Here is a 26,200-nt window from a genome sequence, read left to right on the forward strand (position 1 = left end):
TTCTGGCCTGAAAGGAGTTCTCTTTCTTGTGGTAGCATCTGCCCTGCCCTTGTGCTGACACTGCCCTGGCTCAGGCCGGCCTCGTCCTCCCTGTGTCCTGCACGGACTCCTGACCAGGCCTCGACCTCCAGGTGGCCCCTGCGTGTCCATTTCTCCACCAGCCTCTGGTCAGAGCTCTGCTCAGGAGCTTCGGGTGGCGCCCAGTTACTCACGTGTTGCTTCACAGCTGCGTTTTACAGACTGGCCTTCGAGGTGCTTGTATAGGCCGCCTCGTGGGGGGAGAGCTAAGTTAGGCGATGAGCTCCCACGTGGTGGCAGTCTGACAGGGTCCCTCCCCGAGGGGCTCCCGCCCGTCCCTCCCGCTCCTTCCCCGCCTTGTGCCCGCCTCTGTCACTGCCCGCCACCCTCGGAGGGGGAGCAGGGGTGGAGAGAGGTGACCCCCACCCGGCCCTGCCTGCTGTCCCCTCCGTTTGGATCCACTTCCTCCTGGTTCCTTCAGCCCAGTGGACACAGTCAGTCCCAGTCCCAGCCTGCCCTCTCCCCGCGTTTCTTCACATGCACGTTTGCGCTTTGTTTACTTGCAGATTCCTTTTTAGTGTATTGTAGACTGAGTTCCCGTCAGTTCTCTTATATTGTAGGGCTTCAGCTTGTAGAAGAAAATACTTAATAAATAAGCATTTCGTGTAATTGCTGTTGGTTAAATACACATTGTGTATTGATTTTGTTCAAAGTTAATTATAAAGCGTATCTTAAGATATAAATAAATTCATTTTTATAACGGACCATTACTGTAACATTTTCACAGTAAAATAGTATTTGTTTTAGATTATTATCAAAATACAAATTTGAACACGAGGATGTAGTTCATTTTGTTTGAAAGTTGTTTTTTTGAACCATCCAAATAATAGCAAGCATGGGTGATCCAGAGATAATATTCAACTTTGTAGAATAGACTGGCTTAGATGCAGAGCACACATCTGGTTTTGCCTGGGCCGCATCCTTATTAAAGAGCAGAGCATAGGACTTGAGCCTATTTGGAGGTGATTTGGGGTTGATGGCGCACCGACCCAGGTGATTCCGATCGTGGGAATCACCTCTGACCTCAGTGGCGGAGTCTCCACGGTGGACTCAGCATCGGAAACTGACCTTCTGCCCCTGGCCAGCCACGCTGTCACCTGGGAGGCCCCTGAGTAGCTCTTGCCATAATTTCCTTACTTGTTGAGACTGCAAGCTTCCATAGAAACGTGATTTCAAAGCACATGTCCAGCACTAGAACCTTAAGAGTCTAGGGAATTCAGAAAGTGAGGCAGACCAGTGGCGTGTGCCGGGTCTCGGGCAGATGGCCTGGGGCGGGGAGCCTGAGAGAGCTGCTTGCTGGTGGGAAGGGACTCCTCCCGCCAGAGCCTCAGATGCTGCCCCTTCCCGGGGCTCTGGCACCCTTAGGAGGGTCGTCCACATTTAGGGTTTGGGGTTCAGGAGAGGACTTGCCAGGGGCTGCCGGCGGCCCCTGAGGCTCCTATGAGTGGGCGCTTGTGGCCACTCGTGTAGACACCTCTCTCGATGCTGTCTGTGAACTGCGTGCTGAGGCTCACCTGGCGCGCAGCCGTGCCGTCGTGCTGACCTTCGTGTCCCCTTGGAAATCGGTGGTTACCGGACTGTGAACCCTCTGTCTGTCCAGCTGGCGTTACTGGCAGGAATAAATGTGCTCTGGGGGGGGAAATGGTGTAGCAGTTCTGATTTCTCAGATTTTTCCTGGGATTCATTCCTTTTTACTTTAGGGAAGGAGAAAGGCCCTTGTCTATCCCCTCTTGCTACAGAGACTATTGGCTGGACTGTTTGTGTCACGCGCCTCTTATTATCAGACCATTGATAACGCCTCACCTGTTATCAGATCCTCGGTTGATAACACCCCCCCTTATCAGACCACTGATTGGTAAAACCACCTGTCATCAGGTCAGTGGTAAAACCATACTTATCAGACCACTGCTGACCCCGTACCCATTGTCAGAGCTGGGCGTTGAGCCACCGGGAGGCTGCAGGTAGATGTGGCTGACAAGCAGCCCTGTGGCCTCCACAGCCACTGGGGGCCCTGCCTACACGTTGTCATGCTCTAAAAACCATCTCTAGAACAACAAGAGAGAAGCACAATGAAGATCCTCTGTTTCAGTTCTTAAGTCATATTCCATGTTGATGGTCTTTGTGAGTTTTGCATGCCCCGTTATTTCAGTGCTCTAGGCGGTGTTACGTGTGAGGCGTGTTGGCACAAGACCTGGGCTCCGTGTTAGGACCGCCCATGTAACCTTTCTGAGCTCTGTCTGCTGGTGCCTTCCGGCGAGTTGATGGATTATGAGGGCTTTATAAACTGATGGGGGGCAAGTGTAGTGAATTCCTGCAGAACTGGTCCAAGAGAGGTCATAAAACTCTAGGACCAAGGCTCAACAGGTCAAAAGAAAGAAAGAAAAAGGAAGGAAGGAAAGAAAGAAAAGAGAAAGAAAACCTTGTATAGTGAAGTCATTGTCCGTATATAATCCATGGACATGTAAGAAATGAAAGTCCCTAGACCTAGATTTTTAACTACATTCTCCTTTGAGTGCATCGGGGCTGTGGTGTTGGGCCAGGTGGGCAGTGATGTCCTGACAGCGCGTAGCCCAGCACCGAGCAGGGTGTTTGCCGTTGCAGGAGCTCCATCATGTAGATAGCGCATCTCTCATCTTCCTGTGCCCTGTCTCCGGCAGTGTTCTGTTTTTGTTGGCCAATCTCTGACGTCCCGTCATTGCCGTTGCTTTCAGTCCCCTCAGCTGGGCAGTCGGGGTTCCCTGCTGGATTTCTTGTGGTAGAAGCCAGCCTCCTCCTGTTTCACTGTGTCTGAGCGTGACCATCACCTGCTCCGTTGTCGGTGTGTCGTAGTCTCAATAGATGTGTCTTAGGTGCCTGCACCCTGGTAGCAAGCGGGTAGTCTCAGTGTGTCTTCGAGGAAGGCGTTCTTGGCTGTGTGTGATGCCTGGTCCTTGGTGACTTGGAGAGGACGCCAGTCTCTTTCCCTCTCCTGGAGGTGTGTGCTGTCCTCCCCTGAGCGCTGCTGCAATTTGCGTCTCAGAAAATTGAGACACCATCTCTGTCTTATAGTCAGTTCATTTTTGAACTTGTTTTGTATTCCCCTAAAAGACTGCAGTCGCTTTTTAGGTAGAGATCATTTCTTTCTGTTTTTAATCTGTTCGCAGTGCCTGAATGAATGGTTGAAGTTAATTTGTTGAGTCAGTGACTGTTTCTCCTGCAGATACACGGAACTGGGACTAATCCCTGGAGGCTATTGAAAACCCACTTAGGGCTAAGCTCACACTGGAGAAGAGTCTGCTAGAAGTGCGGGTGCTAGCTTACTGTGGCCTCAGATCTGAATCAGTGAACTGAGCAGTGAAACTCGCAAGAAGCAGCACAGGCCCGGTCAGAGTTAGGCGCTGCGTTAGGGAAATGCTGTTGACAGCTGGCCCGTCCTCCCCCAGGATTAAGGTGCCTTTCCTGCTCTGGATGAGTCTTTTACCCACGTCAGTGATGGTGATGATGATGATGGCGATGATGGCCTGTAGGTTTCGTTGTCTCCCTGCCTACCACTGATTCTCTCCAGCCTTTGCCCAAAGGGAAAGAGGGCTGTTGTGTTTTCTCATCTGCCTGTCTTGATGCTCCTTCAGTAGAAAACCTTACTGACCAAGTAACCACATGTTATATTTCTCCTTATTTTACACACAATTTAAGGCTTCATGACATTATTTTCCTCACTGCTCAAGGAATCCTGGACTTGTGCACAGGTCCTGGCATCTGGACACTGGAGAAAAGGACGGGCTTGGTTGGCTGCTTTATGGCAGAGCGGCTTCCGAGGCAGGTCTCTCCCCCCGCTGGCTCGTGTTCGGAGCACATACAGTCTGGGACTCGTGTGTGCCGTTTCTGTGGGGTGGTGCACAGGCCCTCCTCCCGCATGGTGCCCACGTCCACTACTGTCTGTGGCACTCAGGATGGTTCCCTTGTGCCTCTCCTCTCCAGGATGCCAGAAGCTCAGCAGAGAGTCGGAGGCTGCTTTTTAAACCTTATGCCGCAGATGAAGACCTTGTACCTCGCGTATTGTGCCAACCACCCGTCTGCAGTGAGCGTCCTCACGGAGCACAGGTGCGTCTCTGGGACTTGCCTCCCCGAGCGGGGAGTGGCGTCATGGGGTCCCCCCTGGAGCAGCTTGTTTCTGTCAGATATTACGTGCAATGCAGTGTGAACATTCACGCGTTTATTCAAAGATGATCATTTTAATTACCCTCGGAATTAGTGCCTGAGAAGTACTGGTTGGAAGTCTTTGAAATCCTGCTTAGTGCTTTTATAATAGAAAAGGATGTGTTTTGAAGTCTCCCCTTCAGCTCGTACCCTTTGGACAGTGGGTTGAAGGAGCTGGTGAGTGTTCTGGAATGTGGCTGCAGGCTGAGTCCGGGCTGCTGGAATCGCGTTTCTCAGCGCGTAGACACCAGACCACGTGAGACAGAAGTACACTTGCTGTAGGACTAAATGTGCATTTACAGTGAGGCCTGGATTTCTTAGGAAAACATGAAGTTGGAGACCGTTAGCTTTAGCTTTTCACCCCGAAGCAGCGGTGAAACAAGTGAAACAATGGACAGATTGATTTCCAGCTTGTTTGGTAAGACAAGGCCGTACCTGTGTCCTGGAGGAGGGCTGGGCACCCTGGGCGGCGGCGAGGACCACGGGCTCGGCCTGCAGACGGAGTGGGTGATGAGGCTGTTTCTGCCCCCAGAAGGGCACGCGTTTGCATTAATAAGTGTTCTAGAAAATATTTACGGTTTCTTCTGAAAACGGCAGTTCAGCCATAAGTAGCGGCTCAATCATTGTTTAACCCGTAAATGAAGAAGTTGTGTTAGTCGCATCAGGGTAAACGCCACTGTGCTTGTGGTTTAAATATTTAACCTCAGCGAACTCGTAAGTATTTCGGTTTAAAGCTTAGAAACTGTGCTGGGAAGCAGGCACTGCTGAGATTGAGCTGAGGTTACAGTGTAGCATCTCTGTGAGTGCGCCTGGCTTGTGTGGGCCTGGTGGCAGGGCCTCTGGCTCCGTCAGACCTGGTGTGAGCCCTCACTGCCTCTCTGAAGCAGATGGGTCTCAGGAGGTCACCCCTCTTCTCTGAGAGCGCTGGCCATAGGCTACTGTAGGCGTGAAGCAGAACATGTAAACTGTCAGGACTGAGTGAGCACGGTGAAGGCTCAATAATGCGAATTGCTTTACTATCTTATCTGGACTCTGGGTGTTCACTGCTTCTCCGTGTGCGTAAATACTGAACCTCCATTTGTAGTAAAGCATTTCCAGTCCTGTGGCGAAGCAAGCAGTCTTTGACACGGTGATGGAAAGAAGAGAGATTAGGGTACGCGGCGACCACAGAAATGAAAAACCCGTCGGGTCGTCTTCTTCCTCACGCTTCTGGGAGTGTGGGCAGTGTTAGCATGTACCTTCCTAGTTAAACCGTGACGCATGGATGCAGTTCCGTGCTCCGGCACCTACTCCTGGGAATGACAAGCTAAATGGAATTTCCACACCGGTGAAATGCAGAGATTACATTTGTGTCTCTGACAATTCCTCAGGAATTGCTGACGCAGCCATGGGGGAGATAAACAGCAAATAGAATGTTAGGGTAAAATTGCACACCTTTTTAATTTTGCTCTCTCCTTCCCCCTTTTTGGTCAGGGGTTGATCCCCTAGGGGTGGGTTGAAAGTATGAAAAGAGGGTGGACGTGAGGCTCCGTGCCGAAGGTGACATTTAAAGCAGTTGAGACTGTTTCCTAAAAGTTTCCTAAAATGTTTAGACGTTCGAGGGGAATGCTCGCAAGCGTGTGCTGTTTCCCTCTCTTCTGTGCTATTACTTTAATGACTGCTTGTGTCGTAGCTGAAACCTCAGTGGAACTTTTCCCCAGAATAGCAGGGAGAGAATACAGATGCGGTTCTGAGTGCGGACCTCTGCCCTCCTCCACGTGGCGAGTCCCGGAGCGGGAGGCGGGTGGAATGAGGTCAGGCTCTGGGCCTGTGAGCCCGGAGACGGCAGGAGAGCGTGGAGGCCGCAGGATGCGCTGCCTGTGTGCCCTCCTGAGGTCCCGGGGCAGCGAGAGCGCCCGCTCCGCCCGCAGGCCAGACCCTGCTCCTGAAGCGTAAGTTGGGGGATTGAGAGGAGGTTTGCGGGGGGCGGGGGGCCTCTGTTGGCCTTCACTTTCCATTCTGGGACCCTAGCTTGTGGCCTCTTTCCCGCTTCCCTACGTTTGTTGTAGTCTTAAAAGCCGCCACATTTAGGGGTATATAAATCTGTTTTTTTGCCTGAATATACTTTTTTCTTTTTAAATTTAATTTAATTTATTTTTTTATACAGCAGGTTCTTATTAGTTATCTATTTTATACATGTTAGTGTATATATGTCAATATACTTTTTCAGCATTGATTTAAACGTAGTGTTTTGCAGTTTTAAAGTCTTACTTACAGTCTTATGATCCTTACATTGTGTTAGTTTGAATTCTGAGTATGAATCTTGAAAACGTATATACAGAACCATCAGTTCTACTCTGTGACATAAATCACAGCAAGATCCTTTTTTTTTTTTTTTAAGATAAAACACAAGTCAAACTTATTGTTAGATTTGTCCACAGTCAGCAGTGGTGATCTTCTTGCTGGTCTTGCCATTCCTGGACCCCAGGCGCTCCATGGCTTCCACAGTATTCGTGCCCTCTTTCACCTTGCCAGAGACCACATGCTTGCCATCCAACCACTCAGTCTTGGCAGTGCAGATGAAAAACTGGGAACCATTTGTGTTGGGGCCAGCATTTGCCATGGACAAGATGCCAGGACCCGTATGCTTCAGGAGAAAATTCTCGTCATCAAATTTCTCCCCGTAGATGGAATTGCCACCAGTGCCATTATGGCATGTGAAGTCACCACCCTGGCACATAAATCCCAGAATTATTCTGTGAAAGCAGGAACCTTTATAACCAAAGCCTTTCTCCCCAGTGCTCAGAGCATGAAAGTTTTCTGCTGTCTTTGGAGCTTTGTCTGCAAACAGCTCCAATCTGTTAACATAGCTTTATGGATTGGATGAGCAGTCACTTCTTGGTTTCCAGGTCCCTTACCTCGAAGGAGACGCGGTCCAAGGGCTCGCCGTTGACGGCGATGTCAAAGAACACGGTTGGGTTGACCATGGTTGGGCAGCGTGGGAGGTTCTGGGGTGGCGGCGTCTGCAAAGCCAGCAAGATCCTTTTTGACCCACCTCCTGGGGTAACGGAAATAAAAACAAAAATAAACAAATGGGACCTAATGAAACTTAAAAGCTTTTGCACAGCAAAGGAAACCATAAACAAGATGAAAAGACAACCCTCAGGATGGGAGGAAATATTTGCAAATGAAACAACGGACAAAAGATTAATCTCCAAAATACACAAACAGCTCATGGAGCTCAGTATCAAAAAAACAAACAATCCAATTGAAAAATGGGCAGAAGACCTAAATAGACATTTCTCCAAAGAGGACATACAGATGGCCAAGAGGCACATGAGAAGCTGCTCAGCATCCCTAAGTATTAGAGAAATGCAACTCAAAACTGCAGTGAGGTACCACCTCACACCAGGTAGAATGGTCCTCACCAGAAAATCTACAAACAACCAATGCTGGAGAGGGTGTGGAGAAAAGGGAGCCCTCTTGCACTGTTGGTGGGAATGTGAATTAGTACAGCCACTATGGAGAACAGTATGGAGGTTCCTTAAAAAACTAAAAATAGGACTACCATACAACCCAGCAATCCCATTACTGGGCATATACCCTGAGAAAACCATAATTGAAAAGGGTCATGTACCACAATGTTCACTGCAGCACTGTTTACAATAGCCATGTCATGGAAGCAACCTAAATGCCCATCGACAGAAGAATGGATAAAGAAGATGTGGCACATATGTACAATGGAATATTACTCAGCCATAAAAAGGAATGAAATTGAGTTATTCGTAGTGAGGTGGATGGACCTAGAGTCTGTCACACAGAGTGAAGTAAGTCAGAAAGAGAAAAATACCTTATGCTAATACATATATATGGAATCTGAAAAAGTGGTACCGATGAACCTAGCTGGCAGGGGAAGAATAAAGACGCAGACGTTGAGAATGGACTGGGGGACACGGGGTGAAGGGGAGGCTGGGATGAAGTGAGAGAGTGGCATGGACATATATACACTACCGAACGTAAAATAGATAGCCAGTGGGAAGCAGCTGCATAGCACAGGGAGATCAGCTCGGTGCTTTGTGACCACCTAGAGGGGTGGGGTAGGGAGGATGGGAGGGAGGCTCAAGAGGGAGGGGATATGGGGATATATGTATACGTATAGCTGATTCACTTTGTTACACAGCAGAAACTCGCACACCATTGTAAAGCAATTACACTCCAATAAAGATGTTTAAAAAAAAAAAGTTCAGCTGCCCTTGGATGGCAAAAAAAAGAAGCACCAGTTCTGTTGAATTATAACTGACGTGTACCTTTTGCATTATCATATGATAGTAGCCTCATAGGCTCATGGCTGCCTGTTTTGAGTGAATTACGGGTTTCGTTTTTTCCAGCACTTTAACTGTGGCTTTTTGCTGGGCTACTTGATGGCTCTCTGTGTGTTCCCCTGGTTGCCGTCTTGCGGCCCATGGTGTCATTTCAGTAAATACGGAGGCGGTACGCTGTGTAAGGATCGCCGGCCTCAGTAGAAATTAAGCTGAAAGAGCCTTTGTTTTTTCAGAAAAGCTGTAACCAGCCGTTTTGTCTTGTTTTATTGTAGTACTAAATTTGTTTTTAAAACTAAAAAAAAAAAAACCTATTTCAGTGATCTATAAAGATTTATAAAAAGTTCTGTTTCCTTTCTTAACTGTGCACGTGTCTGGCATCGAAAGACTGTCACGTGAATGTTAAAAGAAGTTACTTTTGCTTTTGCAAAAATTTCACATAAATTTTTAGTTGTAGGGAATTTTGGGGGATGGGTGAGTGGGTGATGAGGATAATTTGCTTAGTTCTATTCATTATTGTCTGCCATAACTATGGTTATGAAATTGCACGTATAATACTGAAATATCAAAAATGGCCTGAAGAGACTTTTTGACGATTTTTCTTGTGGTAGAAAAGGCCCCAACTGGATTATATTTAAAGGAGTCGAAATGTACTGTTAATATCATTAAGCTTCATTTTTATGGGACTGTGCTTGATCATTTGTTCAACGTTCAGAGAAATGCTGGTAAAGTATAAATTTCTCCTCCATAAAGCCATCATTTCTCTCTGCTCACATGTTAGGGATGGGTGGGCTGATCTGAAGAGGCAAACGTTTCCGAGTGAAAATGTTTGAGGGCTAGGGCGGGCGTGGTGGGCACAAGACGTGGAGCGGCCGCGTGTGGGTAGGGGGCCCCACCTGGGCTCGGCCGCTGTTGGCAGTGGCTCCCGTCTGCAGACGTGCACGAGGACCCCTGTCTCAGGCCCGGGGTGGCGTGGGCGGGCAGGATGCACGGTGCGTGTCCGGTGCCGTTGCCCCTGCTCTGTCCCTCTCCCTGATGTGCGCTCCTGCCTGTGCGTCTCCTCTGCCCGAGCTTGGGGAGGTGGGCCAGGCGGCAGCCCTGAGGGTCGGGCTTGGAAGAGCCAGCCCTACAAGGAGGGGAAGGCAGGGTGAGGGCAGAGCGTGGAACCGTGCACAGCAGTGCCAGCGCCAGGCTGCCCCACAGCAGGGTCCCGGAGCATCGCCCGCCTGGCTTCGGAAGCCCAGCCCTGTGGTTTTCCGGGAAAGCCGTTCTTCGAAAGCACAGGGTTCTGTGCACAGAGGCGTTGGGTCGTGTCGCCTGTGAAAGCGCGTGTGCACATAGAGCCCTAGAAGTAGTTAGGCTGCGTCTGTGCTACATATTTTAAATTACACCACCGTGGCCGGCTGTCTCGCAGGAAGGAAGTCGTCAGGAAGCTTCCTTCTGATGGAAGTGGGAAAAATGTGTCTTGTATATGCCGAGTTGTTATAACGAGGACTTTGTGAACATTTTCCCGTTTTATAATTTGCTTTGATTTTGATCATAGCTCCTAAATGTGTATGTATATTTATTTAAAAGGTTGATTTTTGAAGAAAACTATGTATAGGTAGGTAGGTAGGTAGATGGCAGGTGCTGTTAACTATGCTGTCATTCTTCGTACGCAGCCAGGACGCGCTCCGGCTCAGGCCACCCACGTTGTCGCGAGCCCCAGCGCAGACAGGAGCTGTCTCCGAGAGAGGTCTTACTGCTTGAGAGACATAAGGCTGATTTCCCAGGGGTTGATGGATTTGTTTGCAGCCTGACACTTGGAAGCTTTTGTTTCTGAGCTGGTTTAGTCGGGTCAGGTACTTTCCCCTTTGGATATGTCAGCAGAATCGATGTGCAGGGTTGAGAGTAAGAGGTGGGCAGTGCCAGCACCAGCTCTGCTGTCACACGTCCCACAGAAAGTCACTCTAGGTTGTACCGTAGGAGACTCTCGTATTCACCGCTTTTGAACTAGCAGTTTCAGACGGTTTAGCCTGAATACCTCCCGTTTTTCACCAGGAGCCATCAGTGGGGCTGCTGGTCCTAGGAAGCTTGGGCAGGCGGCCACGTACAGCTGGGGGTGGAGGTGAGGCGTGAGGCGGGTTCGGCTGACCGGCACCCGGGGGGGATGGGCTCGGTGATTCTTCAGGACCCCGAGGTTGTCCTGCCCTCCCAGTGGGTGGGTGCCGCCTCTTCTCACAGCCTGCATTCCAAGTGTCCTCCGTCCCCCGGTGTCTGGAGGGACACGTCTCGGCAGCAGTGAGGGGCACAGACTGGCTTCCTCCCGTGGACCCTTTATAAACGTCATCTGTCCCTCAGTGCAGAGACAGAAGCACAGAGTTTCAGTCACAGACGTGAGCCACAAACGTGTGGGTGACAGAGCTTGACCCACAGCTGTGCCCCGGACCTTCCTGGGGTCTTCCTGAACTGGAGCCCCCAGGGCAGCACAGGGCACGATGTGGGGCAGCTCAGGAGGGCGTTGCCACCGGAGCGTTAGGTGGAAGGTGGTGAGGGTGAGGGTGACAGAGGAGGAGTACGGTATTGAAGACGTGCTTTTAGAGCTGAGTTAGCTTCTGAGCGTATGCTAGGTGTCGTCACCTACAGATGCGGAAAACTTTCTTCACACACACTGGGAGGGTTAAATGAAATGATGATGCAAAAATGCTTTTGAAAGTTTAAAGCCCGAGGACGTGTGAGTTACTTTACCGTGCTGCGTAGTGCAGCCGCCTTCGGGGACTAAAGCACCTGGAGGGTCAGCGCCGTGATTCAGTTGGTGGTAGTTGGGACGCGTCTCCTGACACGTTTTACTGTCTTGAGGTTCCAGGTAACGGGGCCCTGTTCTTGCGCTCAGAAGGCCACGCACATTCACAGTCTTGAACAGGAAAGTGCCTCGCTGAGGTGGCCTTTCGTGATGGGGCGGGGGGGGGGGGTGGTGGTGGCTGGGAAAGCACAGGTGCTCTGTGTTATGCACACGTGGTTTTGCTCAGACTGAGGGCGAGAACGTGAGCTGTGTGGGGATCTCCCCTCTGGTGTTTGGAGATAACCAGCACGTGTTGGGCTGTGACAGCGGTAGCCTCTGAACCGTCAGGGACACCGCGTGGTACTTCGTAGTCCTGGTGGGACTGGGGCAGGGGCGCGGCCCTTCTGAGCTCTAACGGTGGCCTCTTCTCCTCTCCCCGCGTGGCTGCGCGCGGTCAGTGAAGAGCTGGGCGAGTTCATGGAGATGAAGGGCGCCAGCAGCCCAGGCATTCTCGTGCTGACCACCGGCCTCAGCAAGCCATTCATGCGCCTGGACAAGTACCCTGCACTGCTCAAGGAGCTGGAGAGACACATGGAGGTACGTATGCCTGCCCCGCCTGCCAGCCAGCCACGCCCGGGAGAGGGCTCCCCGGGCCAGAGCCTGCAGAGGGGGTTTAACCAGCGGCCTGTAACTCGGGGTTTTCAGAATGACGTTGTTAAAGGTGAACTTGCTTTCCCTTATCTCAGCTGTAGAAGAGCGTCTGCTCCTTCAGTTCCTCTCCACCCACTGCTGCTGACGGGGGATTTTCCCGTCGCTAGAAAACGCTCACAGCGTTGAGGTGTCGTATCAGGAACGCGTCCTTACAGTGTTGTGAAGTACATAAGTCATAGAGTAATAAGAGCGAAAGAATCAGCTAATGACACCTATTTATTCTGTGTTCAGATAGCAGGCTGTGGGCCCGGGAGAAATTTGGGTTCAGGTTACTGGCTTGGTTCGGCCGTAGGGAACCATTTCCCAAAGGGCAGACCATCCAGTCTGCTTCACAGCTGTTCCCCTCTGTCCTCTGGTGCTAGAGCAGCAGAGGCCCGTAAGGGCTGGGCATGGCCGTGTGCCGGCCTCCCTCCCCAGGGCAGAGCCCAGATCACTCTGCTCCACGATCCCCTCGACTAAGAAACGGCGCTTTAATGCTGCGAAGAATAGGACAGGTTCCAGGTCGGAAAGTCTAGGGAAGGCCCGCACCAGTCTACAGAGTGCCTTTCTGAGAAAAACTTTTCCTTATGAAAGCTAATCGTGTGCTTCTTTTATTCAAAGGATTATCATCCAGATAGACAAGACATTCAGAAATCCATGACTGCCTTCAAAAACCTTTCAGTAAGTGATTAAGCATATCACGTTGTTTTTTTTTCCCCGTCAGACATTATTATGGCACACGAATGCAGAAAATTACTTGTGAAGTATAATTTGGATTTACTCTGATGAAATGAAAATATACTAGTTACGCCATGGCTGGTAAACTCTCAGGCTTTACTGGACTGTGGACACCAGGAAAATGAAATGATAATTGTTTAAATTTTAAAAAGGCACCACATAATGCTAGAGCTACTACAGTGATTCAGAACACGTTCTTAACCGCATCCCACAGTGTCTTTAGTGACTGAGTGTGAAATGGAATGCTGTTGGTTTTTTTTGTCTGTTGTCATGCTGTCTTACTGACTTGAGTTTCTGGAATACGTGTCTTATTTACAGCACAAGTGGAACTTACTCTTTCTTCCCCTCTTCTCAGTCTTCTCTGTTGCATTCACTAGTAAAAGCAGAAACGATTTTTCTTGCCCAGTCCACGTTTTGTCTTCTAAAAGTGGCAGGAATGGCTATATTTTTCTAAAAGTGTTTCTCGTTCTAGAGCTGTTGCGTGTTTTGTCTCTCTTGACTTGATTCCATACTTGTGAAGTAAGCACATTGTTCACCAGGCGATCTGTCTTAAGAAGTAAGATACAAAGCAGTATGGCCAGAACCTAAGGTCCAGGAGGCCCGTTTCTTCTAACGGTGTTCTGTGCTTCTCAGGTGCAGTGTCAGGAAGTACGGAAAAGGAAGGAGCTGGAGCTGCAGATCCTGACGGAAGCCATCCGGAGCTGGGAGGGGGATGACATTAAGACCCTGGGCAACGTCATTTACATGTCCCAGGTCCTGATTCAGTGCGCTGGGAGCGAGGTACCGCAGTGCGCGAGCGCCATTCCCAGCACGGCTTTCCTAGGGCCCCTGCACGTGGCCGGTTTGGGAGGCGCCTGCCTGGGACACGGTTTCCCAGCATTCCTTCACTTCCGTGAGCGGTGTGTCGATGGCGGCGCGTGGAAGTGCTGCCTGCGTTTCTCTTTCTGTGTCTCCTTTTAGTTTCTTGGGAATGTTTGTCCTTCGCTGTGGTCTCTGTGGGGCTTTTCTTACCTACTGAAGCAAATGAGTTTTAATACATAAACACTGCTTTTAGGTCTTTCATGTAGATTGGGTAGAGTTTATGGGGCGGGTGGAAACATTGAGTTGACGTGTTGGGTTTTAGGTTAGTGCCAGGGTCTACCAGTGGACTGAATCCATCTCCGCATTTTATCCCACCCTCCTTCAGCCTGAAGGGCCCACCTGGTCACCCACTGCCCCTAAAAGCTTACAGGTTCTTTTCCTCCATTTTCTCTCAACCACAGAAAGAAGATTTTACTAATTAAGAGTTAATGGCAGAGCTAAACTCCTTAATCACATTTTATAAACAGATGTTAACGTGAGCTACTTGTGAGTCTAAGAATTTATCATAATTTTGTTTCCATTTAATTTAGCTCATGAAATTTGGTAGAGAGAAATATCTAAACAGGAAGTATGATATAATATTTCCTAAGGCCTACTATAAATATTCTCACAACTGTAAAATATGTGTTTTTAAAACAATTATTTGAATTTGCTCTTTTACATTAGGAAAAGAATGAACGATACCTTCTGCTCTTCCCAAATATTTTGCTAATGTTGTCTGCCAGTCCTAGGATGAGTGGTTTTATATACCAGGTAAAACACATTTTAAATTTGTATTCAATTGTTTATTGTGGATCTGAGAATCATTTCCAGGCTTGTTTGGAGTTTTGTGTTCAATACTGCATGCATCTGTTTGTGGGCTGCGTGCGGTGTTGTATGTATAGTGTTACATTCAGATACGTACACACAAGTCCTGTCTGTGCATTTCGATGTGACTGTGCAAATTAGGATACTTGTGTTAATCCAAAGCAAAAAGAGGAGGAGGCTAAAATTTGTGGAGCTGCCCCCCAGGACACAGACTGCCGAGGTGCGGTGCCAGCCTGTCGCCACCAAGTCAGTCGTGTGCCGCTTCTTTCCTGGTGGCTGGTACATGGTGGGCGCAGCAGCAGGCTAGCTGGAGGGGGACCCGCGGCCGAGGTGGGTCTTGGGCACATGTCGGGTGGTGTACGTGGTAGTGGACGATCGTTTAGCCTTTCTGTTGTTGATCGTTTTTCTGTTTTTCTTTGAGAGAACATGAGAGCTGATTTAAGAAGAACAGTTGCAAGGGGAAATGTTTGCTTTTTTGTGCGCTAATTTCAAATGTGATATTAAGTGCTTTATGCTTTTTCTGTCTGTCTAGTAGGAGCTTCTAGCAAGGTTTACTGCCTTCTCTCTGTGTAGTTACAGAAGCTCCTGCCTTTCCCATCAATTTTTCAAGGCCTGGCTAGTCATCAGATGCTGTTTCAACAGAAGTCGTCCTTTGTTTTCTCTGAGCTGCGTTTCTGCATACGTAGCACATTGTTTGTTTTGTCCCCCACCAGAGCTCTGGTGGGTCCTGAGTCCAGAGTGTCCGTGGCTTGTTTGTACCTGCACAGAAAGCTTTGCCACCCAAAGGGGAGTGTCATCGCACACTCCACAAGGAGCACTTTAAAATTGAGGAAGCAGCTGTACACGGGCAAGCCTAGCAAAATAATACCTCTTAATCTGTAAGCCTGCCGCTGACTGATGTCTGGCTGAGGGAGCACCTGCTCAGGTTCCCCCAAACTGGCGGCTCCCGCTTTAAGTGGCCTTGGTCCTTTTCCATCAGTGCTCTCCAGCTTCGTGCTGTACACCCAGGAGGCTGAGTCGGGGCCCTGCTTTGACCTGCAGGAGCTGAGGTTGCCGTCTGGGACGGGCTTAGGCCCCTAGGATGTTGGCATTGACATGCCACCAGCAGAGCACTGTTCTCCCGCCCTGTGCACGGGTTCCTGGGGGCTTTCTCTCCAAGTGCTGTGACCCACGGTCCATGTACTGTCAGTATTCATTTCTGGCTCTGAGGGATGTTAAAAAGCGCTACATCCAGCAACAGTGAGCACGTCCTGTCCGCCGGGGTTGCCGCCGCGCTGAATGCAGCCCTGCAGCTCTGTTTCCTGGAGCGTTCTCGGAGCTGTTGGTCACCCCTGTGCCTTAGGACTCTTGGAAGGGCGTCTGCAGTGTCTGCATCTAACCACGGCTGCGCCGGTGCTACCCTGTCCCGCCTGCTGAGCCCCGGTGGCCCGTGGCCTGGATGATACCTGTCTCGGGAGGGGAGGGGTGGGGAGACCGCCTCGTGCCCTGTGGGATGCTCGGCGTCACCCCTGGCCCCCGCCCCGTAGACGTCAGGAGCCCTGTGGGCCGTGGCATTGCCGGCGCCCCCTGCAGGGCAGGACTCCCACCGCCACCCCACCGAGAGTCCTGCTTCTTGGGGGCGGCTTGGCCCCAGTCCTCAGGGAGAAACTTTCCCTGAGGACTTGCTTGGCCACCGCGTTCCGTGGTGTGTCTGTTATTTGTGCTGGTCCCTTCCGGCCCATTTCCGGCCCCTCTCCGTGGACGTTCCCGCTCCCCTCCCCAGGCCCTCTGTTGTCAGAGCGGATGGGCTGGCTGCTCTTTTCTGCATTTCGTGCAGCGCTCAGCACAGCTCTCGACTTCCTGTCTGGTGACGACCACGCACAGCTACCGTACAGTTCCTCTTGCTCCAGTTTCCTCCTTACTTTGCTTTCAGACGTGGAACTTCCTCTGCATTTCTTTAAGGCAAATCTGTGCTTCCTTTGCATAAAGAACATCATTTAAAATAGCCACTGTAGACTCTAGTTTTTTTATCATGATGTGTAATGTTTTTGTGTCCTGCTGTTGATGTTTAGAGTAACCCATCAGATGAAATTTTTTTTTTTCTGGTTTGCTGCCCTGTACCTTTCTGCTGGCTCAGTTCTTGATTCTAGTGTTACGATTTCTTGTTTGAGATAGAGGTTCGTATTGTACATGCATTCGGTACAAACAAAAGAGCATTTTTGCTTTACAGAGACAGTTCCTCTGCCATTTCTAAAATCATTTAATATTTACTTTATTAATGGTATCTTCTTTACTAGAAAAGCACTAATTGTTTTTTTTTGGGGGGGGGTCTTTTTTAGGGAAAGCTACCAACGACAGGAATGACAATCACAAAGCTTGAGGACAGTGAAAATCATAGAAATGCATTTGAAATATCAGGTGATAGGCACAGACTCTGTGGATGCCCTCTGTCCGGGTGACCAGGCAGTTGGCCCTCTGTGTGCAGGCCCTTGCCGACCCTTCCAGGGGGCTGACACGGCAGCGCTGTTGGCCCTCCTCGGGTGTGCGCGTGTGCGTGTGTGTGTGTTCCGCCTGCTCCCCGTTTCAGCTGTGTTTCTCTCTTCCAGGGAGCATGATTGAGCGGATCTTAGTGTCCTGCAGCAACCAGCAGGACCTGCACGAGTGGGTGGACCATCTGCAGAAGCAGACGAAGGTCACGTCTGCGGGAAACCCCACCATTAAGCCTCACTCTGTGCCGTCTCACACCGTAAGGGCCCCCGTCCCTCTCCCGCCTCCAGACTCCGGGGTCAGCCTTGGGTTCGGTTGCCAGCAAGTGATCAAGTGCTTTAAGGCACAGTCAGCCTCTGGGTCAGGAAAGCACATGTGCGTTGTGTTTCTCTGCAAGCACTTGCTCATTGCCAGTGGATGGTGAATCGCTACGCGCGCGCGCGCACATGCGCGCACGCACACACACACACACACACACACACAGAGGGTTCCAAAAGCCTGAGAGCCACTGGTCCATAGAGGGCTTTTCTGAGCATTTTAATTGTATTTATTATGTTCCATCAAAAAAAACAAACAGTGAATACTTACGATGACAAAAAGGACCAGATTCGTGTTGAAGGCATTGACATGTCATTTTTGACTCATTGTTTTGATTGTAAGAAATCTGTATCTTCTACTTTTAGAAAAGCTCAATAGCTCTTTAAGTTTTTAGATACTTAAACATTTCAAGATACATCAGCACCAAAGTGTCAGTGTTTGAAACTTCTCTTTACTGGCATTGAAGATGCTGGTATTGAATCATCGGATCATTCATCATCTTTACCAGATAATATGAAGAACCAGGCAAGAACCTTCCTACAAATGACTAGGGTCTCACGGCATTTCTGGCTGGTGGGTTCTTCTTGCCATCCTTGCCAGCCTGTGACGATCTTTACTGGGAGTTTTCTACCCCCTGTGGTCGCCATCCTTGGGGTTGAAAAGTTCTGGCTCAGGGACAGTGGCCATGGCGCAGCGTGCTGGGCACAGGTGCAGTGTCTTAGGCCATTTCTCAACAGTTTGGGGGCTAAAACTGCTCATTTGCTTCAGCTGATGTTTCCTTTTGAGTGGCTCCACCATTTATAACTTTTCCACACTTTTAAAAAATATGAGAGATGCTTAGCTTTCACGGGACTAAATTTATCCCGAGGACATATGTGCGTCCACGTGTGTGTTTATAAGGAAAAGGGAAGTGCCTTCTCGCTCAGATTGTCTGTAACAGCCTGAAACTAACCTTTATAACGTCACATCAAGTAATACTGTGCTGTGTATCGGGACGCTGGCCGCTCTCGTTCCTCTTCTTGTCACATAGTGGCAAGGGAGTTACAGCCCCGCTGTCTGGAGGGCGCTGTGCCCCACACGCAGGGTTGTCAAGTGTTGTGTGTGCTCTTCTTACGGAGGTTCTCTCTGGGGGTGTCTGTGTTCTCCCTGTGATTGCTGTGTCCAGCTTGAATAATACTCTAACTTTAGCATAAAGCTACCTCTCTTGACTCTTATAAGCAAGGAGAAATAAAACCAAATGTTACTTACCGTGACATTGCTAGAAGGGATGTTTTGCGCAATTTTCTCCTTTTGTGAATTATTTAGTTTGAAAAAATTATTTTGTAGTGGTTGTATTAACACGTTACAACACACACACACACCCAGGACAGGTGTGTGGTCACTGCAGAGAGTCCTCTGCTTCTGTCCTTGGACACCAGCCTCAGCTGGAGCCTGGGCTTCCCTTTAAGCCTGTTTTTCAGGTATTGTTCAGTTCTTCCGAATGATGACCTCACTCAGGTTTCCAGCTCACAGAACCACTCAGCTCCTTCTCCCGTTAAGCGTACTGTATTGTTTTCGGCTAATTTGAGTTCTTTAGCTAATTTTGAATGTTATTTATTTTATTTAACATTTTCTTACTTAGTTGTCAGTGGGATGGAATACTTTTGGGTTTTCTAGGAATATAAACCCCATTAATAAGGTCCTTCTGAGAAATTAGATTTATATAACTTTGTTTTGATTAAAGCTGATTTTTCTGAGAAAATGTTTCATCCCAGGGATTGGCAAAATTTTTCTAATAAGAGACAGGCAGTAAATATTGGAGGTTTTTAGGCAATATGGTCTCTGTCAAAATTATAGTTTGTTTTTGTAATACAAAAGCAGCCACTGACAGGAATAGGCTTGACTGTGTCCCAGGAGCTTTTTTTTTTTTTTTTAAACAAAAACAGGGATCAGGCCCTAGTTTTGGCCACCCTTGAATCACCAGGCAGTGAGTAATACAGCTGGGGAGGTAATCATTACCCTCGCCATAATCACATTCTCAGTGCAGGGAATGCCCGTTCTGTCATACAGTTCTGGTATCTGTACTAAATGAAATACCTTTTTGCAAACGTGAGTCCATGGCAGTTAAAGGTGGTGGGTGGAATTTCCGGGTCTGGACCCCCAGCGCCCCGCTGCTTCCTGACCCCAGCTCAGCTGCGGCCTGGAGCAGCACGCAGGACGGCGGCTCCCCGCTCAACCCAAGTGGCCCAGAGACTGAGCACCTGGAGAGTCCAGAGCACTGCCCACAGGCTGGGGCTGCCCCAGCGGGGGCATCTTGGCGGGCCGGGTGTGTTTGCTCAGGGCTCCCCTGACACTGAACGGTGTCTCTGCTCTCTCCCGCCCTGTGCCCCGCGCAGCTCCCCTCCCACTCGGTCACCCCGTCCAGCAAGCATGCGGACAGCAAGCCCGTGCCACTGACGCCCGCCTACCACACGCTGCCTCACCCCTCGCACCACGGCACTCCACACACCACCATCAACTGGGGGCCCCTGGAGCCTCCGAAAACCCCCAAGCCCTGGAGCCTGAGCTGCCTGCGACCTGCACCCCCTCTCCGGCCCTCAGCTGCTCTCTGCTACAAGGAGGTGAGCCCCGACTTGACGGCTGGGCGTGTTACTTCGGCCGTTCCCTGCTTCAGTCCAGGGAGTTCAGAAACGTGAGCCATCCCGTGTTTGTGTCTGTGACATAAAGCAGATCGGCCTCTTCAGAACTGTGAAGGGTCTGCCTTTGTTCTCTTGTCACTCCTTCCTGTGGTCCCGGGGGCCCTGGGGAGACCCTCATGGCGGGGCCCTCTCTGTGCCCGTCACGGAGGAGCTGTTTCTGTGCCCACCTGACCTCCGTTCCCTTTGCCCAGAGGCCACGGAGCTGGGAGGCTTCGCGTGGGCCTCCCGGCCTCTCGCTGAAAGAACTTTGAACTTGGTTGTGATGGGTCTCAGCTCACTGTGGGCGTGCCACTCCGCCACACCGTGTGACCCTTGTCAGGCTTGAGCTCTTGCCCGGGAACCCTGCGTCTGGTCACCTGTGTAAGGCGGAGGGAACGTTTACGGGGAAGGGGTGGGGGAGGGCAGCGCTCCTCGTGGCGTGGTCACAGCGCACCCGCTCTCCTCCACTCGGACAGTGTTTGCACGTGTCTGCTGTTCCCTCCCTGCCCTGATGAGAAAGGCAGGGGACTCGAGAAGTAGGGTCCAGGAGTATCTGCCCTTGAGGAAGCTGGTGATGGTGTGAAATGAGTGTGAGTGGAGTTTGGTTACCATAGGCGTGGCTGTGAGTGTGGCGGGCGTGGCCTGGCTGTGAGCCTGGTGTGAGCCTTTGCGCGTCCACGAGGCTGCATTTGCAGAGGCCCTGGAGCAGACACCCGCTCCGTGCTCGCTGGCAGCCCTGGGTGTTTTAAGATCTATAGAAGAGTACAACGTAAGTTATAGTTAATCCTTTATGTTTCTGTTAATGAATTTTGGTTTTTGTGACGTGTACCTTGCGGGTGTCCCTGTGCCCAGGTCGGAGCGTTCCTCGCCCTGGCAGCTCCTGGAAGAGTGCTGATGTCTGTGTTGCAGGCGTGTGGGCAAGCCCTGGTGATCTCATTGCTGGGGAGGGAGAGTGGGGCGGAGGAGGGAGAGGAAGGCGTGGAGGGGTGTGGCCGTGAGCATGTCCGGTGTGCTGAGCATGCAGACCGCCTGGTGGAAAGTGGTCACAGACGAGAGGCCGAACAGAGCACTGCCGAGTGGGCGCTGTGCCTGGCTTCACCTCCGTTGCCCAGGGCTCTGGGAAGCCACAGGACACGTGCTGGCTTCACCTCTTTAGGGACTGATTACTGCTGCACTTTCAGGAGCTTTAAAATTTTCGTTTTCACGGGGAAGATTTTGAAGAGACACCTTAAAAACTCAGGCTCTGTTCTCTCTGCTTTTCAGTCTGATCCATCCCATAGCACGAGTCATGTTCCGAGTCTTGGATTCTCATCGTAAGGTTCACCAGTGGTTTATATAATTTAAATGATGCAGAAGTTAGCCTTTCCTGACATGAAAATTCAGTATACGCTTGACAGTCAAAACCTTGCCCACCGCGTTGGGCTTGGGCCTGCTCTGTCTTCCACCTTCCCCTTCGCGGGGGGGGGGGGGGGGGGGGGGGGGGGTTTCAGGCGCTGTGTTGCGGGGGAGGGGTAGACCCTGAGGCGGTGAACGTAGCTCTGGGCGGTGGGAATGCGAGCGGGGCTCTGTCTTCTGCACGCCTCTGCCCTCGAGCCCGTGGGCTGCTCTTAGACCCTTTTCTTCTCCCTTGAGGCTTCAGACGCTTTCCTGAAGGAGTTGTGTTTACTTGCCTTTCTTTTAATGGCGGCCTTAGTTGCCCCTCTCTGGCTGGTTGGCTGCAGCGGGGGGGGCCTGCCCCAGAGTTAGCAGCGCGCAGCTCCCTGCGCAGGCCTCGGCCAGCTGGCCTTTCCAAGCCAGGCGTGGCTGTCTTCCCGGTGACCCCGGATGCAGGTGACACGAGGGTTCTTATCAGAGTCCGCGCGCGGTCAGAGCTCGAGGGGAGCAGGCGCCCCCGCGGTGCCGGCGTGTTTGCTGCTTCACACCTCCGCAGCGGCCCTCCTCGCGGACCCGCGCACGTTCCTACCTTTGGGGTCTGTCAGCCTGTCCCCCTTTGCTTCCCCAGGATCTCAGCAAGAGTCCCAAGACCATGAAAAAGCTGCTCCCCAAGCGCAAGCCTGAGCGGAAGCCTTCGGACGAGGAGTTTGCGCTGAGGAAAAGTGAGTACACCTGCGAGGACGCGGGGCTCTCGGTGCGCGGGCGGGAAGGCGCCGGGCTTTCCAGGGCCGCACGCGGGAGCCAGGGCCCAGCTGAGGGTCCCCTCTAAAGGACGTAGCTGGAGCGGGGGAGGTGCGGGTCCGAGGGACCCGCCCGGCCTCCCCTGGGTGGGCCTTCCCTGGGTGGACCTCTTTGCGGGGCCCCTCGACCCGGGGTCACCCTGGCTTGGGCGGCGGCTGCGGGTCTCCGCCGTGGGACCGACCCTGTGCTCGGAGGGCCCCCGTGCTCTGTGAGGACTCTGGAGATGCCGTGGGCAGCGTGGACGGCGCCTCCAGGTCCTCGGCCTCCCGCGTGGTTGCGTGGCAAGAGCGACCCGGCGCGGCAGGCGGGAGGGGCTCTGCGGGCCGCCTTTGCAGCTCCCCCGGCCCTGAGAACTGCCACGGGGCTCTGTGACTTTCCGGACCTTTGCTCCTTTTGCCCACACCCATTTGGGAGCCTTTGGGGATTCATTTCCAGAAGAAGGCTTTTAGACTGGAGCCGAGTAGCCAGCGTCACCCCGAGGAGGAGGCGGCTTGGTGCAGTGGCTGCAAGCGGGACCCCCCCCCCCCCCCCCCGCCGTCCTTGGCAAGGGTCATGGTGGCCCTGGGGAAGTGGGCGCAGGGATGGCCCGGAGGCTGCTCCCGGGTGAGCTCCCTCCGGCCGGGCCACCTGACGTCCCCTGCCACAGCCCCGCTCGTCCTGCTGTCCTGCGGTTACTTGGTCACTTCCTCAGATATTGAGCGCACCTGCGGGACACCTTATGGAGCGGGGGAGGCCGAGCACCCCCGTGTGGAGGGTCCACCTGTGCAGAGGGTCCGGCCGGGGGTGGACACCAGCTCCGCATGTGCAGCTCTGAGCCAGCCTGGTGGGCCTTCACCCCCAGCGCTTGCCAGGCGCCTTCTGTGCGTGGGCGCTGCGCTTTGCGTGCTGTGAGCGTGCTGACCCATGTCTGAAGATGGCGGTCTGCCTGCATCAGCGGGACAGGCAGCGTCACTCGTGCGGCTGCCCTCCTGTTGGCAGAGGGGAGCGGCCTGCCCAGCCTGTGGACGTTACCTCCCAGCGTGTCCTGGAGCGAGACTAGTTAAACGTTGTTCTTGCGGAAACCCGGTAACGGCCGGTCCCAGTTAGCGGAATTGAAGTCGGCTTTTCAGCCGCCCCTCAGCTCTCTGTGCTGACGCTGACTCTTAGCAGCGAGCGTGCGGCCCGCCTCGTGTGTGTCTGTATCGTACGATGGCGTGCAGGCTTTTTGATACAGCTTATAAATAGTTTAGTCTTCCATTCTTCCCACATTTTTTTGTTAGAGTAGTTGAGCCTTTTAAAATATATTCTAAGTCATATCTTAGAAGATGCAGAACAGTCTAATAAAGCAGAAGGCAGAGTTGAGCCACAGGATGGTATGAACTATGCTGGGTGTGAGGGTCTGCGCCCGGTACCAGGACCTCTAGGGCCTTGCTCTGCGGGCTGCGCGCTCCGTGCACGTGGCCTCTCGCGTGCACAGGAAGCCGGGTCTGGAGCCCAGTTTACGGGAGAGCTCTGGAGTGTCCTAGATTAACTCTCTAGTAGGAACTTGTGGATCGGAGGAGATGCTCACTTTAAAGCCTTTGGTAAGTAGGGTCAAATGGCCTTGCCGGGGGCTCATACCTGTCTTCACTCCCCCCTCCCAGATGAGGATGGAGGGAACTTGCCCTTTCTGATATCCGCGTCCACACTGAGAATTCTCGGGCATTCTGATTTTTGTCAGGCGGACATGTGAAAACATGATATGTAGTTTTAATTTTCACTTCTTTTCTTGGTGAGAAGGAACATTTTCTTCTTTCTGACTGTTCTCTTGTGAATTGTTTGTTCCTATTTCTTGCCTTTTCTCATTTTCAGGATGGGGGATACTATCTTTCTTATGGGTTAGTAAGACAACTTGTATGTATATTTAGGATATTAGCCCTTTGCCAGATATGTTGCAGGTAAAAAAATAAAAATCCTTCTGAATATGACTGTCTTGTGAATATCAGAGAACATTTATCTGGCGAGAAAACAAAAGGAGGGATTGTTAGTTGTCACCGTCGTTGGTTGAGCTGATGATTTGTGTTTGTCCGGTTAACTGCACGTGTCATTTCTGGGTTGTGATGGGTTGCGTGTCCCTTGCAGGCACGGCCGCGCTGGAGGAGGATGCCCAGATTCTGAAGGTCATCGAGGCTTACTGCACCAGCGCCAAGACGCGGCAGACGCTCAACTCAAGTAAGTGTCGTGGGAACCCGCTGGGACTCTGGGGGTTTGTTTTGCTTTTTAGAATCACGACCTGAAGGACACAGCTGTGGGCCCTGGGCAGGCTCGTGGGCGTGGTCCCCGGTGAGGGCGCTTCCGGGGCCCGGCCTAGCGTCCCTCAGTCAAGGGAAGGGATCTGAGCTGTCAGTAAAACAACTGGTTTCTAGAGAAGGTTCTGCTGGGAAACCTGCAAGTGTAGGGCACTGCCAGAGTTTATCAAGCTCCCTCAGGTTGGAAGACAGCGGGGACTCGCTCAGCTCAGTTGTTTAAGCTGTTTACACTACGGGTGTGGTACTGGAGTTTGGTGGGGGGGGGGGGGGCTGCTCCTTAGAGTTGTCAAAAATACAAGCCTAGAGTAAGAGTTCCTTTAGCCCTCCCCAACTTTTAAAAAATGATTGCACTTAAAAATTTTTTGAAGTAGACACACCAGTGATATCGGGTAGATTTCAGTACCACTGAGTTTACCTGCATCTTACGCATAATGTCTGATGTGAAAAAAATCTTAATCTGTTGTGTGAACACTAAAAAGACGGACTCTGTTTTTTTTGAAACTTCCCCAGCATTTGAGAGTGGAGTGCAGGGTGGTTGCAGCAGATGTAGTCAGGATGTGGTTTGTCCAGGAGAAAAGGGGCTGAGCTTCCCTTCCCCTCCCTCCCTTTCTTTCAAACTGGATGACATATATTACTTCTGGCATGAAAACTGGTTTCTGTTAGAGTTTGTGTTTTGGGTTTCCTTTCCACCTTGACTTTTGGCAAATTGCTCAACTCACTTCATTGGCACCACCTGCAATGTGGTGGTTCAACTCAGTGTCACGTCTGGTGTAAACCAGTGATGGGGAGAAAAAGAAAAGGTGGACAGACAAGCGCTTGAGCTTCCGTTAAAGCTGACTACAGGTATGAGGACAGGGCCAGCGGGCTTCACCCCGGCTGAATCTGCAGATGATCTAGAAACTTCTTCATGGCTAGTAGTTGACGTGTCCCACCTGTGATGTTAGGACTTTCGGTCCGTCCTCCGTCTGGTGAAGACGCCTGTTTGTAGTGACTAGTCAGCAGAGCAGGAGAGGAATGGAAGGGCCTGCAGGTGACGGAGCAGTAATTTGTCATTTACGATATTACAGTTTCCTATAGTTGTTAAGAGATTGTATTTTTAGGTAATAGGCTATATGTGGCCATTGTTCTTTGGGTTTTGAATTTGAGATTTTTAAAAAATTATTCATCTCCACTTCAACTATTTGAAATAAAATTTTAACCGGGCCATCTCAGGTGAACCGACCTGGTGATGTGAGTTTTGTGTGAGCTTTTGTGTGAGCTGCGTTGCCTCATCCAGGAGACGGGGCCCTGCTCTCCTGTGGCCCTGGTGTGTGCAGGTCTCATCGCGTTGCCTGTGTTATGTGTTTCCACTTCTATGCAAGAAAAGCACTGGACAATACAGTGTTTTTTGTTTTTCACTGATATTATGGGCTAACCACTCTGGGACCTCAGAGGTCTTACAGTCATAGATGACCTTAAACTGAACGTTCTCAGGAACAGGTAGGATGGGGAAATGGGTCCTTTATGTTGGACAGGTAGTGTACCTAAGAATCTAGAGATGGGGTCAGGTGCATCTGACCCCAGAGCAGCTCTGTCCATATTAAATGCATAGTAAGAACAGTTGGGACGATATTATCTCACCTAAAGCTCAGTTCTGTTCAGTATATGTTTGGATGCCAAGAAGCCTTCACCATCCAGACACCTTTAGTATTGATTTCCTCCCCAAGGACCATAGGGATGTAGTCGAAGAAAACAAGCCGAGCCCACTGCTCGCTCTTGTTTTGGTTTGGGAATGGGTTTAACTTTGCCCAGAGCAGGAACAGGACGGAGCCCGTGGCTGCTGTGCTGAGCCATCCCTGGTTCCCATCAAGCGTGTGTGTCCTCCGGCCCCTCCGCGGGCCCGTTCCAGCCTGCGCGTCCCACTCGCGG

The 26,200-nt window shown here is 51.2% G+C and overlaps 2 protein-coding genes across 7 annotated transcripts in view; one reads left to right on the plus strand and one right to left on the minus strand.

The window, feature by feature from the left end:
• The window catches only part of ARHGEF7 (Rho guanine nucleotide exchange factor 7), a 124,241-nt gene that overhangs the window by 87,599 nt on the left and 10,442 nt on the right, over positions 1 to 26,200 (plus strand). For 5 of the 6 annotated variants that reach the window (XM_065896110.1, XM_065896111.1, XM_065896112.1 and 2 more), the window contains 10 exons: positions 4,036 to 4,158; positions 11,772 to 11,910; positions 12,625 to 12,684; positions 13,375 to 13,521; positions 14,269 to 14,355; positions 16,728 to 16,806; positions 16,995 to 17,134; positions 19,569 to 19,793; positions 21,853 to 21,946; positions 24,126 to 24,215. In XM_065896110.1, coding sequence (XP_065752182.1) covers positions 4,036 to 4,158; positions 11,772 to 11,910; positions 12,625 to 12,684; positions 13,375 to 13,521; positions 14,269 to 14,355; positions 16,728 to 16,806; positions 16,995 to 17,134; positions 19,569 to 19,793; positions 21,853 to 21,946; positions 24,126 to 24,215 — 1,184 coding nt within the window. Of the gene's footprint in view, positions 1 to 4,002; positions 4,159 to 11,771; positions 11,911 to 12,624; positions 12,685 to 13,374; positions 13,522 to 14,268; positions 14,356 to 16,727; positions 16,807 to 16,994; positions 17,135 to 19,568; positions 19,794 to 21,852; positions 21,947 to 24,125; positions 24,216 to 26,200 lie in introns of all 6 variants that reach the window. The other variant, XM_065896116.1, reaches the window with a different exon arrangement.
• On the minus strand, positions 6,659 to 7,220 carry LOC136137468 (peptidyl-prolyl cis-trans isomerase A-like). The gene is made up of 2 exons (XM_065895876.1): positions 7,152 to 7,220; positions 6,659 to 7,084 (listed from the first exon to the last, which is right to left on the minus strand). Exons 1-2 carry the CDS (start codon positions 7,218 to 7,220, stop codon positions 6,659 to 6,661), a joined length of 495 nt encoding a protein of 164 aa, XP_065751948.1.

This window comes from Phocoena phocoena, chromosome 18, assembly GCF_963924675.1.
Source record: "Phocoena phocoena chromosome 18, mPhoPho1.1, whole genome shotgun sequence".
Lineage (NCBI taxonomy): Eukaryota > Metazoa > Chordata > Mammalia > Artiodactyla > Phocoenidae > Phocoena > Phocoena phocoena.

What these genes read in the sequence shown, in the direction of transcription:
- LOC136137468 (XM_065895876.1), bottom strand. Translation starts at nt 7,220, where the DNA reads ATGGTCAACCCAACCGTGTTCTTTGACATCGCCGTCAACGGCGAGCCC. An exon ending in TGGACCGCGTCTCCTTCGAG is followed by an intron (nt 7,085 to 7,151) that starts GTAAGGGACCTG and finishes AACAGATTGGAG; the next exon opens with CTGTTTGCAGACAAAGCTCC.